The following is a 14,432-nucleotide window of genomic DNA, read 5'->3' as shown; positions in this document are numbered from 1 at the left end:
TTTTGGGTGATAATTGAAATCCCATTCAAGAATCCCAGAAGTTTTTTGACAAGGGAACCAGTACGATGCTAACTTCCTGGTTGGCCTACGAAAGTACGTCATTCCTTCACCGCTCTGTTGTGCTTGTATTGAATGTATTTGTGTTGCATGTGATAGTGGAGGTCCAGTGTGGAGACTGGATGATTTTTAAAATTCTTTAGCTCCCTCTGCTGCTCATGATCGGCACTAACACGGTGCAGAGCTCCTGCAACGGCAGCTCGAGACAAACAGACAGAAAAGAGAAACTGAGAAACCGATTTTTGGAATATATGTCTGCAGAAAACAGTGATAGTTAGTATAGTTTCTGCTGTTATTTTTTTAAAATAATTTTGTCACTTCTTGTGTGTTATAATTTTGCCAAAATTATGGATGCACAAACATGTATAACTTATATGGCCTAGAATAAAAAAACAAAAACCTTTTGTCTGCAGTTGCACAGAAAAAAAGAAAAAAAGCCACACAGAGAATTAAACCATCGACTCTCACAGTACTGGTGCCAGGCTTAGTCTTTTTACATGAACATACTTTATATTTACATTAATATGCTGTATATGACTCATAAATAAGTTTAACCCCTTGAGACCTAGAGCAATGTAACTTCATGTGCTGCTTCCAGACGCCTTTCACAAGTATTTAAACCATTGAACTCTGAGCAACCAGACTACAACAGTCTGATGACGAAACACATCACGAGCTCCCAGCACCGAGATCTCCTCCCTGCACAGCCCCCTTCTCTCTAAATAAAAAACGATTATAAAAAATTAAATCATATAAACTGTTCAGTAAGGGGATTATTCTGAAAAAATAAAATAGCAAATATCATTTGTGCATCATCAATTCTGAAAAAATAAAAAGTCTCCACAAACTTCAGTAAACACACAGTTTCAATAAGAAATCTTTAATGTACTTTATGGCATTAACGGTGCGTCGTGACAAATGTTCAACACCACACAGACAGGATGTATTACAAGTAGTTACAGTGAAAAATTTGGCATTTCTTGTTTTCACATTGTGAAGATTACAAACACTGCAAAAAAATGAGTAGTGTTTTTTGTTTTTTTCCTAAATTTTGGATCCAAAGTCTCATTCAACTTTTTTTTACATCAGACATTTCTGATTAGTATCTCTTAAATTTACTCAATCATTGTGACCAAAACATTTACTGATTGTGACTTAAAAAAATATTTTGTACATAATATTTTTTCAAACAGACAATTTGTTGTAAGATTTTAAGTCTTGTGAAAGCAGATAGGCTGCCAGGAGCAATAAAATCTAATTGTTTCATATTTTCCTAAAAGGCAACGTAAAGGTTTCATCCAATTTGATTTCTCAGAATAAATAAATCAACTGGATGAGTCTGAACACTTGATCTTAATACATCATTTTTTGCAGTGGATAACTCATTACCACCATAATTATCACTCATTCAGCATCATTACAGCTACTGTTGTGAATGTGCAGACTGGGTGCACGGCTCGCTCATGCAGTGACAGTTTTAAACTCGTGAGGCTCATAAACTGATAATGTGAAAGATAAACTGTGCAGGATTTTCTTTGAATCATCATTAAACTGGGACATTGACCTCAGACTGATGATCTGCTCTTCTGTAACTTTTTTATATTTTAGTGTTTAATCACTTCATTAGAAGAAAGGATTTGCTTTTAAAGAGCTTTCCCCAGCTGGGTCCAGCTCATCAATGACGACACACTCGGCCAGACTCGATGAACCAACTGTGAACCAAGTTCAGTCAGGACCATGTAGTCAAAGAAAGCTTTATTTCTTTTTGCAGTATGATGTTTGGCAGTATGGCTCTGTTCTGGGACATCTCTGCCCTTCCACACACCTATGTGGAAAGCCGAAGACTGAGACAACAACCCCCCCTGCCCTTCCATGTGCACACATAGAAACCTGAGGCCAGGGAGAGGAAAAACTCACAAAAAAGGGATATATAACCAAAAAAATTGTGTTTCCAGCAACTTTTTAGGCACCAAACATGGATTATTCGATAACCACAGTTGAAAAAATGTAAAGTTTGTTACATTGTTACAAAAAAAAGTTGAAATGTATCATATTTTTGGTTTGCAGAAACAAATAATGCCGACATTTATTTTGGTAATTGGGTTGTAGATTGACACATATTCATAAATTAATATTATGATAACTGAAGTTTAAGTCATTTGTCAAACTTATCTCAAATTTCAGGCGATTCTTCTGTCTGACAAGTTGAGATGGGATTATGTCAATATTTATTTGCATGAATAATACTGTGCCAGATCATAACTTGATAAACAGAAAAAAAAGATTAGTTGCAGTCCCAGAGAAAGTTATTTTAAACGTGACTAATGATTAAAAAACAATCCTGCATGCATTTTTAAAACACTCAAAAATACTCATATTAAAAAGTGTGGCAAACTACATTCCTTAAACTATGATAGTTTTGTGTGTGTGTGTGTGTGTGTGTGTGTGTGTGTGCTGCAAGACAATAGTGAACACTCATGTAAACAAACATAATTTTTTTCATTTCTGACCATCATAAACAGATGGAAGCCGGCCGCGTCATTTGATGTTGTTTTTATCTCTTAAAAAAGTTTAATGATGATATTCATCTTTAAAACTAAGTTTTCCTTTTCATTTTATATTTCCTCAGAGAAAGATGAATCTCACAAATTTGAATGAAGTCGTAATATTTTTAAAACAAATATGTTTGAGTCTATCTGAAGCTTCTTGCTTTATATGTTTCTAGCAACAAAAGAGAGGATGACTTTTATAACAACACAATGCTTCAGGAACTTTGGAGATAGAAAATACGGTGGAGTCTTACTTGTTGATTTCAATTTTACTTTCAGATTATTTAATATTTACTTAGTAGGTTCTGTTTTCCTTCACAGATTCATCAGACACTTTATTCCTCAGTTCACTTTGGCTCCTTTTTTTTCTGAATCTCATAATTTTAGCAAAATTCACTGTAAAACACTACAAACAGAAATACCAATAGTTTAGTTTGCAATCATTAATCTGATTGGAGCAGAAATGGCACTACCATGGCAACTATATAGACACTCAGACTTGACTATGGCTAATCAGTTTGTATTTAATGCAACTTAGATGTTTCTGGAACCACGCTGATGCTTCAGTTCACCTCTGTAATGTCATGTAAACAAACCATTGTACCAATCAGCTGTGTGCTCATGTAAACAAACCACACAGGTTATCAGCTGTGCGCTCATGATCAAACTAATGACATAACCACTTTAACACTTCAAAACCTGGAACGAAATCAGTTCTCTTGTTCTACATTCAGAAGCCTTTCACTAGCGGTTAAACCTCTGAAACATGAGAACATCGGTTTGATTTCTTTAAAAAGCATAAGAAGAAAACATCAGAAGTAGCTTAAGCGGGAAATGTCCAGCAACTGAAAAAAATCATTGATGAACAAATCATCTAAAAATTTGATCATTTTCTTTCTTTCTTTTTTACTTTCCTTTTTGTTTATTTGCTTGTTTGTTTGTTTTCAGGTAATTTACGTTTTACTATTTTCTTGCTAATTTTTGGGCCATGTCTTGTTGAGTTGAACATTGCCATCTTCCCACATTTTTGAAAGAACTCAAGCAAATTTGCTCAGGTTACAGAGGGTTTAAGATGAGTGCTTGCTGTCATCCTACGTTTGTACTTTCTAGAACAGAAAAAACACGTTTTATATTGCGATATTTACTGAAATGATGAGTAGTATGAGAGATGGCCATAGCCAGGAACTTTCAGCTCTGGTTTGCAGGTGTGCCAGTTTGCGGTACAGGTTCGGGTCATTGATTATTGCATGTATTTACGGGTTGGGGCAGATTGGCTCTCAGAGCATGCGGTGCAGGTTTAAATAAAAATCTTGACCTTTGCATCACTACCAGATAAAGTATAAAATTCGGGCAGGTTGGCGTGCTGCACACAAAAATGGTAGAGTGAACCTTTAAACCTTTTTGAAAGTCACAACTATCCATACAAATCCATCACTGCTCACTTGTTTTGAGACACAAAGACTGATTTTGGAATTAATGGAGCAAATTATTTTATGGATGTCCCAACTTGCCACCATCACTCGATCTGCCTCGATCTGCATCAGATAGCTTTCCCCAGGATGAGGATACTCATGAAGAAGACCATGATGAAGAAGAGCCACATGAAGAAGCGATCCATGACTTTGGCAACCTTCCTCCACTCCCCGATGCGCAGCTGTGCGGCTCGCTGGTCCTGGTACGAGTTGGCAATGTACTCAACGTTCCTGCGCAGTCCCTGGTGTTGGCACACACACTGGGTTTTCACCAGGATCTCCCTCCTGCTCCGCCCCGCTCCGCCTCCCCCTTCACCTCCCACGCCTTTCTTTTCCTCGACACGCTCTCCTCCTCCTTTGCAGCCACTGTCGGACTCCTCCCCTTCATGTCCTCCGGCAGCTCCCTCCTCCTCCGAGTGGTCGATGGTCACAAACAGATCCTCTTTCCAGTCCGTCTGGTTGGTCAGATCCCGTCGCATCTTCAGAGACTCCCCGGCGCCATCCTCCTCCACCCTCCCTCCCCACACCTGCCCATTCACATCCCAGTTTGTTCCTTTGCTGCCGCCGGCTGACGGAGCTTCAGTCTCATCTTGTGACAGCGGCTGTTTCCCGGACGATGTCCCGCCGAGGCAGTTCTCACCAACCTCGTAGACAAAACAGATCCGGGCAAGGTAGTTCAGAATGAAGCGCTCGGCCCACTGTGGGACGGGACGGGCCTCGGGGCCGCAGTGGTGGATGTTCATGATGAAGATGGTGAGCGCCGTTGATGCAGTGACCATCGTCATGGTAGCAATGTAGTACTTTCCTGTTGACAGAGGAAAAGAAAGAATTTAAAATCCGTGCTCATTTAAAACTTTCGGGCAGATGCTGTTCCGACACTTTCTCATTGCAACTCATCAAATATCATCGCTCCGTCAGTGCACTTTCATGTCTTCATATGACGCGCTGGGCATCCGGCGGATGAATTTATGATCAGTAAAACACTTCATATTCACACTGATATACTTGTGCAACAAATGCACATTAGGTTTAAGTAACAAAAATGTATGGTTAGTTACAGGTAACAAAAGAACGTTTGGTGTACGCAATGTTTAGGCAACAAAAACATGGTTAATTTTAGGCAAAAAAAGCTTGTGGTTAGGTTTATGGAGCAAAAGCAAAAGGTTTTCATGTTTAGAGAGAGGTAATCACGGTTTGGCTCAACGTTCATACGATAAGCAAACAGCGGGCATCCGGGTGAAAGTCGGAGGTTTGTTGGACTCGTGCCTCTCCCCTTTCTCCCACCTGGTGTCGTTTTAAACTGACACCGGATGGATGACATCATATCGCTGTGAAGGGAGCCTTTTTGCGTTGTGTCTGATTCCAAAATCACTGACCAAGCAGCAGTATTTGACAAGTTTTTGAATCATAAATTTCCCACTTTAATCTCAGAGAATATCCTATAGGATATCCTTACACCAAGCGCTTCCAAACATGTTGTGTACTGAACTTCACATGTTGACAATCTCACAACCTCCAATTGAAGGCAGCACAAAATAGGAAATCGAAATCATGTCCTTTCTCGAGTTTAACTACAAAGGAAGCAGCACTTGTGCTCTTTATACCTGTTTAGTGACGGAAATGGCTTATCTGTCTGCACAGACAGTTCTCAGCTGACGTGAGGATTTAATGAACACACCGCCATTCGCCAACGTTGGGACTACAACGCTAAACTGCTCAGAGATCATTGATTCCTAAGCTGTGATTGTTGTATTTTAAATAAACGCTGACACTTCTCATCGACCTGCAGGCCTCCTGTTCATCACAGTGCTGCTGGCCAAGCAAACAGAAACAGGCTGTTTACTGCCGGGCTTAAAATGTGCAACAAAATCTTTACTGTCTTCAGTTATTGGATTAAAACAAAAAGACTGCAGATCTGCTCATCTGGCAACTTTCTTCTCTTACTTTTAATTATTAAGGCATGGCCCCGATAATGATCCCAACCACCCAAACTTTTTAAAATTTTATTTTTAAGTGTAAAATTAAAAGAAAAAAAAACTACCAAACCAACGACATTTGACACAGAAACCCGTTTAAATATGTCATCCATAATATTTTCTCACCAAATGAACAACTCCAACAAAACCTGCCTGAGGTTCTCGTGGGCCGGCCTCTAGCTCACCTGCTGGAGTGAGCTCCCCATGTACCGAGGCCTTAGCTGCGTGTCATTGCCCCTCTCTCTCCCACATTTCCTGTCATTCTACAGGTGTCCTATCAATAAAGGGAAATGTCCCGTAAAATATAATCTTTACAAAAAACAAACAAACTTGAGGTTCTCACCTATCAGTGGGACGCTCTCGGAGGGCGGCATGCTCTCGGCCACCAGCAGCTGAAACACGGTGAGGGCCAGCAGCACCGTGACACCCAGAGAAACCTTTTCACCAGAGTCAGCCGGCAGGTAGAAGCCCAGAGGAGCCAGGAAGGAGATCATCATGCAGGGGATGAGGAGGTTGAAGATGTAGAAGGAGGCGCGTCTCTTCAGGTGGAGGCTGAACGTAATGTCCGGGTATGGATCCGAACAGCAACCGTACAAGATGACGTTCTTCTTGGCCGGCATGCCCAGAACCTGGACGGAAAAAACTGATCTTGTGAAGGAATGAGACTCAAGAATGAAATGCTGATCCTAAAACAGGAGCGAGGTTACCCAGCTGTTCCCACTCCGGACTCATCAAATAGTGCCGATCTGTCAGTACTTTCAGAATACCAGCACGACACCAAAATAATAATAATAACAATAGCTTTATTCATATAGCAAACATGCCAAACAGAGAACGTCCTCAAAAGGTCAAACAAAAGGACAAGAACAAAATGCAACCACACAAAAAAGGTCAGCACGAATTAAGCAGATAAAAGGAATAAAGGTAATACAACAGGAAGATCACAAAAGGCAGTTAAAGTACCAAATGAGCAAAGTTTTAGAAAATATAGTAATAAATGCAATAAAAGACTATACCAAAATTTTAAGAAATATTGTAAGAAGACGACATAAGAAGGATAAGATACGGATAAATAGAGAAAGAGCGGCAAAACAAGTAGCTGAAGAGAGATTTTAAAAAACAGATAAATACATCAGTTAATAAATAGAATAAAGGAAATCTATAAAAATGGGTTTTAAAAAGTGATTTAAAAAAGTCTCCTTCCCCGTTCACCCAGAATACGGCAAGACGGCGTCAGATAACAACGCGCTTGAACAGAACCGGTGGAGCCGTTATTGTACGCAGAGGGATGGCTGGGTGGCACCAGGCACATCCACATGCAACGCGCACGGGTGGCGTCACAAGAGGACTCAACCAGACAGAACTGGTCATGTGCACATGAAACGCTTGAAGGACGGCGCTGGGTGGCGCCTGGTGATATATCGCTGCCGGTAACCACGTAATATCAGCAGTGCGAGTGTGCTTATAGGGCGGGTGGGTGGGGAGGCGGAAGGTCCCACAATCAACCGACTTTCGTGCAGTCTTTTGCCCAAACGTAACCATCCGTGACTTTGTTGCCTCATCCTAACCATTGTGGCAGTCCACGGTGTCGTGTAAACATAAGGACCGTGCTGTTTTCTGCATGCTGTGTCGTCCTGATAGAGTGGCACCATTGTAAGTATTCAAAGTAAGACTGTGTTGGTTTACCACTCACCTCCCACTCCACGTTGGGGACAAAGTCAGCCAGATCAGCACTGTCCAAGGCGTTAAAAAGGTCCATCTGGTTGCCATTGTGAGTCCAGGATCCAAAGGTTAGGTGACACTGCTGCAGATCGAAGGGGAAGAAGGCCACATCCACGGAGCAGGAGCTTTTGGTGATGGCCGGCTGGTCCCACATCACCTGGCCATCGTTACGGAGAACCACGTTGGTCTCCATGGAGCTGGAGAACTCGTCGTCTGCACTGTGGCGCAGGAAGTCATGTGAAGGAGAACAAACATGGGATAAGAGCTGAGATGTCTGTACGCCGGGCCAATCGGCCAGCAGGAGGCCACACCTACCTGTTATACAGGACAATGTCGGGTCTCCACACGTAGCTGCTGGGAATGCGGATGGTGTCGAGGCCGTCATAGTCCTCCTTCTTCCAGGTGAGGTAGGCGTCCATCCACACCTGGCGGACCCACAGGTAGGTTGTCAGAATCTGATTCCGCTCATCCTGTTGAAAGGACACAAACACGTCAGCATCAGCTGGCAAACACACGGCATGAAGGTGGGGGGGGGGGGGGGGGGGGGGGTTACCATGTCGATGATCTGGGACAGAGTGATCTGCAGTGTGACGTTGATGATGTGGTCCGTGTCCTCCACCGGCCGCAGGGCGTTGGTGTAGTTGGAGAACAAGTCATTCAGCAGCTTCTGAGCGAAGCGACCGTGAGCGGCCAGACAAACTGGGGGACACAATGAGACAGAGACATCTTTGTTAAAACAGGACATTTACATTTTCAAGTTTTTCATCCTTAAGGGAATCAGTTTCTTGTGTTTTTAATCTTACTTTTATTATTGTCTTTCTATCTTCTTATTCACCTTGGTCTGATTCTCTTGCATATTTTTCGAATTGTTATGAGGCTGTTATGAGGTGTGTATGAAGTCCTTTTGTCAGTCTCTTTCTTCTCTGCTGTACTTTTCTTTTAATTCTGAAATGTCTCCAGCAGCACATCCTGCAGCTCAGTCCATCCTGCACACATACCATAACTCATACACATGGAAACCACATTTCCCAGTTCAATTAACCTTCTAATCACCTCAGGTTTATATTAACATTAACATTAATCAGCAGACGTCGGCTGACTGGTAATTCCTCTAAATCCTGTGACAACTAATGATGACAGTAAGTGAAGGTCTGTTCAGTTTTTTCTGTGTGTGCAAAATTCCACGTCAATAAAAACCTAAAACATCATTTACCCAAAACATCCACATCCAAGTGTCCTGAAGCCCCGACGTGCCAAGTTGTTTTGAAAAAGTCACTGTTGTCATGTTTTTAGCCACGTTGCCTGGAGCTCCTGGTGTGGGAGCTGTAATTTAATGGGATTTGTTTTATTTTCCATCTTCTGTTCTGTGCATTCAACCTTTTATCCTTTTTTTTTATCTTATAAGATTCTGTGCTTTCTCTTCTTATCTTTTTTTATTTTTACATGCAGGTAAAAAGCAAAAATAAAAATAAAGACCCCCCCCCCCCCATACAATTACAGAAATATACAACAAAACATAACCAACAAAGAGCAGAAAAAGAAACCAGTCAGAAAACATTAATCCAATAAAAATTTAAAATATAAACATTATATACAACCACAAATAATTAACCATCATTAACTAAATAAAATAATCATTTACTTTTTATTTTTTTAAGGCAAAAGGAAAAGCTAATGTTTCTGTGACAGTTTGAAAAAGTTCAAATGCTGAAATAATCAGCTGTCACACAGCATAAGAAAAAAACTCCTTCACCATCTGAATTACAGCCAAAAACACAAACACTGCTGATGTGTGTTTGGATTCAACAAACAGTCCGAAGCTCTGGAGTAACAACGATAATGAGATCTGAGGCGCAGAATTATAGTTTATGCTGTCAGAGCGAGAGAGGAAGCAACACCTCAGCTGAAACCTGTTTATAACGACACGCTCGGGACAAAGACCGACTGTCTGCCGCAGCCGCTCGTCTCCGGACGCAGACGTGGAATGAAGTTCAGCCGCCAGAGAAACTTCACGAAGTTCACAGAGAGCAATTTTATGAACACACAAGGTGCTTCTCTGAGGACGCTGCAGCACAGGCTTTGGCTCAGTGTCCGGGGATTTATGCAGCTTAATATAATGGAATGAATATTTCAGATCTACATGCTGTATAAGAAAAATATATAAGATTAAAGAAAGTAGATTTAACCCTTTGATACCAGAACAAATGGGTCTGATTTCTTTCAAAAACACGGGGGAAAAGGCGATGAGCAGGTTGATGAAACATGATGATCCAAAAATTAGCTAGAAATCAGTAAAAATGTTGCAAAACAGGATTTCCATTTTAATTTTTTTTTAAACTAACAAAGAAACAAGAAAATGACCTCAACATGAAAATGAACTAAAACAACCAATAAGAGAATGTTTTTGGCATAAATATTAAAACACTGACAAAAAAAGTTATTTGAGCTGCTTTAACAGCAGAAGAGCAGAAGAAATCATTGTGATTTTCTGATGTGGTTAATGTGGTTTTTGTGATGAAGTTACAGAAATGTTATTTTTGTCTTCCAGATGGACAGTGCAGATTTTTCAACAACAGTTTTAAATTGTTGAATTTACGGGTTGTTCCATAAAGTTGTTTTGTTTTTTTTTGTTTTTTTGTATATGCATGTGTATGTTCGAGGTGGACGGACATTCGAAGATGAGAGGGGATCAGGATCATCGATCATTTTCGGCCGGCTCGCTCGTGTCAAGAGTCCGTTACAGTCATCATCAGTCATGTTAATGTATATAATATTTTTTGATGAATGAATCTTTGAATGCAGCAGCCTCAGGGTGATGCTGCGCTCTGCGTCCACGTCTGCAGCAGCGTCAGCGCTCCTGCTGCAGACTCAAACACCCCCAACAAAAACACTGAGTGCGGCTTCAGATCTGAACAAACAAGTAGATGTTGTGAGCCTGCGGATTCACGCTGTACTCTGCCCTGGATTAGGAGCATAAATATATACTCTTAAAATATTGTTGTGTTTGGTTTTCCCTTTCCTTCTGATAAACACAACAGAGATCCAGGCTCGCGTTTCCCAAACGCAAACTGAGAGGAGACATTAAAGATAAAAATAAATACAGAGCATCACTAACATGCTTTGCACTAAAAAGGAAACACACGAGACTGCCGTCGCTTCAGTGGCCTTCAGATAACCACAAAATAATACCTCACTGAGCAACGCGACCGCAGAGACAGAGCGCATCAACATCATTTGGACAAAAATGGAAATGTGGAGGTGAAGCTCTGAATCTGTCCGACATAAAAGAGGAGACGTCTAATGAGGAGAAACATTTAGTCTGATTCTCATCAGCTCCGTTTGACTGATTCAAGAGTCTGAAAACAAACACCAGCACCACTGTAAAAGATTACTCAACTTATGGCCCACGGGCCAAATCTGGCCCCCGAAAGAGCCCCGGTGGCCCCACAACCATTTTCTAATTTACAATAAAAATAAAGTGATTGACACTGGGAAAAGTTTTTGTCCTTTTGTTCTTTTAGTGTCCAGAAGGTGCCAGAGTGAATAAAACAGCACCAAAACAGATCCCCCACACCCCCGACAGAGGTCCCAGCTAAGACCCTAATGTCCTATAATCCTAAAAACATCCTTCAGTCCGAGAGAAGTCCTAATATCTTTGAAACGTCCTTCAATCCTGGAAATGTCCTCAAATCCTGGAAATGTCCTCAAATCCTGGAAATGTTTTTAAATTCTAGAAATGTCCTGAAATCCTAAACACATCCTAAAAACACGTATTAGGCCGCTGTGACTGGCCCCTGGCCTCCTGTCATTTTGGAGAAGTGGCCCCCAAACAAAGCAGACTGAGTCACTGGTCCGTATGTTTCCCATTAAAGGACCAGAACTGGACATTGTAGTTCGTCTCAACACTGCCTGACTTCCTGTCTGAGTCTCTCAGCTCTGAGCTCACCGGTTGCTGTCGAGGATTTTCAGAAACACGAATGAATAGTTTGTCCGTATTTTCCTCAAACAGCCGCTCACTGTCGATTTTATCAAGCAAACAAGAAACGGTGACTTTGTTGGGGACTATTTTCAGCGGCGTATAAATCTCATGTTTAGTCCAAACATGATATTTGTGAGACAGAGTTTTACTTTAAGCCCGTGAGACAAAAACAGTCCTGCAGCCCCGACTGAACCCTTCAGACGTTTACGTCTTATTTTCACGTCGTTCTGTTCAAACATCTCGATATTTAATGATGTTTGAGTTGAGGTTTTTCAGCCGGCAGGAGGACCGAGGGGCCGCCATGACAACAGTCTTCCTGTCTCTTTGTACGACACCTTTGTCCCCCGACAAGACGTCCTAACAACCACAGGCCAGATTTCCATTAAACCTGACACTGTGTTTACAGTCTGCTGACTAATGAAAGTAAAAACCAACACAAGGTATCTGAGTCAGGTGTTGAGAGCAGCTGCAGCGCTCTTGTTCCAGATCAGGGATCTCAGAGAGAGACCAACACCGCTCCTCCAGCAGATACTCCCTTATTTGGTGTTTTGGTGATGACGGCGGAGACGATGTGTCTCCAAAATGTCCCCCACGACTTCAACATACTACAGAACCTCAGGACCTCTTAAGGACTCACTAAAACCTGCTGAACTCCGTCTGAATCCATCTGACGGAGCTCCAGAACCTCCTCAGTGACCACCAGGACCTCGTCACTGACCAAGATGGGATTTTGTGATGACGCCGGTGGAGACGATGTGTCTCCAAAATCTCTCACAGGTGTTCAACATACTAAAGGACATCCAGAACCTCCTAAAGAACTCTGAGAACCTCCTCAGGGCTCCTAACCTCCTGAAGTGCCCTCATGTAAATAAAAGCTGTCTTAGAAAACTTGCACGTCAAGGACTCGTCAAGGTCACCTTCTACATCCCAAAATACCATCACAAGATTCAGAGAACCTGGAGAGATCTCTGCGTATCAGAGACAAGGCTGAGGAACTGTGGAGACGGTGACCTTTGACCCCTGGGACTGCACTGCTGATCGCTTGTTTAGTCGATGTGTCGAGTTCATCAGGTTCAGACTGCAGAACGAAACATCCAGAAACACGTTTGTCTTCTCTGAACTCATCTGAGACGGACATCTCATCAGGGACGTCCTGTCCTCTGGGCTAAACCCTCCAGATTCTTAACAGCCCAAATTTTAGGTGATTTTTAAAGAAAACATTTTGGCTTTTTTTTTCCTCTATAAAATTTATTTATTTTTTTTCATCAAAAAATGCTGCAGGTCTGAAAAGTGTGTTTTCTTTGATTTCTGCTCATTTTTATTTTGGCAAAAATTGTTGGCTTTTTTTCTTCTTTAAATAATTTGACAAATTATAAAGATTGGAATGGTTGGAAGGCACGTTTTCTTTTTTAAGGGATTATTTTGTCTTCTATTTTTAAGGAAAACATTAAGGAAATGTTTTTAAGTTTGGGTTTTTTTGGTGACCTTTAAAGAAAATGTTTTGCTGATTTTTATTTTCTTACAACTTTTTGGCTATTTTTTTCAATTATTTATTTTTTGCCATTTTAGGTTATTTTTTTTAAAAATTGTTATTTTTTAAAAATGTTGTTATATAAAACCTTTTATTTGGCATTTTTATTTTTTCTAAAAAAAAAAAAAAAAAAAGAAAGAACTGTGTACATTTGGAAGGCATGTTTTCTGTAAATATCACCAAAATGATCCCACAGTACATCAAGACAGAATGGACATCAGCAGTTAGTGTCCTCAGCTTCAAAACCCTGACTGAGTGTTGTTCAAAGAAAAGCTAATGTCTCACAGTGGAGACATGCTCCTGTCCAACTTTTCTGGAATCAAGAGGACACTGATGAGAAGACGTTTCATTTTTATCATTAACAGATCTTTTTTTTTTTTTTTTTTCTGCAGCGCAGTGACCACATCATTTATTTCAGCCGATACAGATCCAGAGAATCCAACAGGTTCGTCCCATCAACTAAAAAGACGACTTTGTCCTACCTTCCTGTCAGGTGGGACCGTGACGACCCTGAGGTGTTGGTGTAAATCAGCCTGAGGCTCCGCCTCTCATTGTCTCACTTCATTGTCCAAACGTCTTCACGGTCCGGCGAACGCTGACTCTGCAGTTTGTGAGACAGCATCAACTCCCCGAGGAGTTAAAGTGTGAGCGCTAACAGCTCAGAGAGCACGCCAGCTGGCACACACACACACACACACACACACACATAATGCAGCACGCATTCATCATCTTCAACAGCGTCATCGTCACCTTCATCATCACCATAACGAGCCGGTCCATACTTTCTGAGTGCACAGCTGGTCCGAGTCGTTGAGGCCGATGATGGTCCGTGCTCTGAGCTCAGGTCATATTGACTGAACATACCATCATCTGTGTTTTTTTTCCCGTCTGAATGTGGTGTTTTATTTCTCCGCCTCACCGTGTGCCTCCTTCCTCTAATCCTACACATCCGTGTCAGTATGTGTGTTTGTTGGCGTCCCGCCGTCGGTCGCCATGTGCTGTTGTTGCCTAAACATAACCACGTGCAGCAGCATCACGCCATGCGCTCATGTTGACGTCACGGTAGCAGCATCCTGGAACGTCAACAGCAGACGCAGAAGGATACCTAGAGCGTAACATGCAGACGCAGAGGGATACCTAGAGCGT

At 41.6% G+C, this 14,432-nt stretch overlaps 2 protein-coding genes across 2 annotated transcripts in view; both read right to left on the bottom strand.

The window, feature by feature from the left end:
* Positions 1-4,146: 4,146 nt before the first annotated feature.
* LOC121952670 (neuronal acetylcholine receptor subunit alpha-9) lies at positions 4,147-8,521 on the bottom strand. Its single transcript, XM_042499472.1, has 5 exons — positions 8,330-8,521; positions 8,092-8,246; positions 7,748-7,994; positions 6,398-6,683; positions 4,147-4,883 (listed from the first exon to the last, which is right to left on the bottom strand). The coding sequence occupies exons 1-5, from the start codon at positions 8,519-8,521 to the stop codon at positions 4,147-4,149; spliced, it is 1,617 nt and encodes a 538-aa protein (XP_042355406.1).
* Positions 8,522-11,620: 3,099 nt separating this feature from the next.
* LOC121952669 (calcium/calmodulin-dependent protein kinase type II subunit alpha-like) overlaps positions 11,621-14,432 on the bottom strand; it is a 16,817-nt gene continuing 14,005 nt past the window's right edge. Inside the window, exons 10-12 of the mRNA XM_042499471.1 lie at positions 12,692-12,833; positions 12,393-12,523; positions 11,621-11,728 (exon numbers count right to left, since the gene is read on the bottom strand). Coding sequence (XP_042355405.1) covers positions 11,621-11,728; positions 12,393-12,523; positions 12,692-12,833 — 381 coding nt within the window. The remainder of the gene's footprint in view (positions 11,729-12,392; positions 12,524-12,691; positions 12,834-14,432) is intronic.

Source organism: Plectropomus leopardus, chromosome 13, assembly GCF_008729295.1.
Source record: "Plectropomus leopardus isolate mb chromosome 13, YSFRI_Pleo_2.0, whole genome shotgun sequence".
NCBI classification, from domain to species: domain Eukaryota; kingdom Metazoa; phylum Chordata; class Actinopteri; order Perciformes; family Serranidae; genus Plectropomus; species Plectropomus leopardus.
This window is presented reverse-complemented; position numbering and strand designations above follow the sequence as displayed.

What these genes read in the sequence shown, in the direction of transcription:
- LOC121952670 (XM_042499472.1), bottom strand. Translation starts at nt 8,521, where the DNA reads ATGTCCTGTTTTAACAAAGATGTCTCTGTCTCATTGTGTCCCCCAGTT. An exon ending in GACATTGTCCTGTATAACAG is followed by an intron (nt 7,995 to 8,091) that starts GTAGGTGTGGCC and finishes CCTGCGCCACAG; the next exon opens with TGCAGACGACGAGTTCTCCA. An exon ending in CGAGAGCGTCCCACTGATAG is followed by an intron (nt 4,884 to 6,397) that starts GTGAGAACCTCA and finishes CTCTGTCAACAG; the next exon opens with GAAAGTACTACATTGCTACC.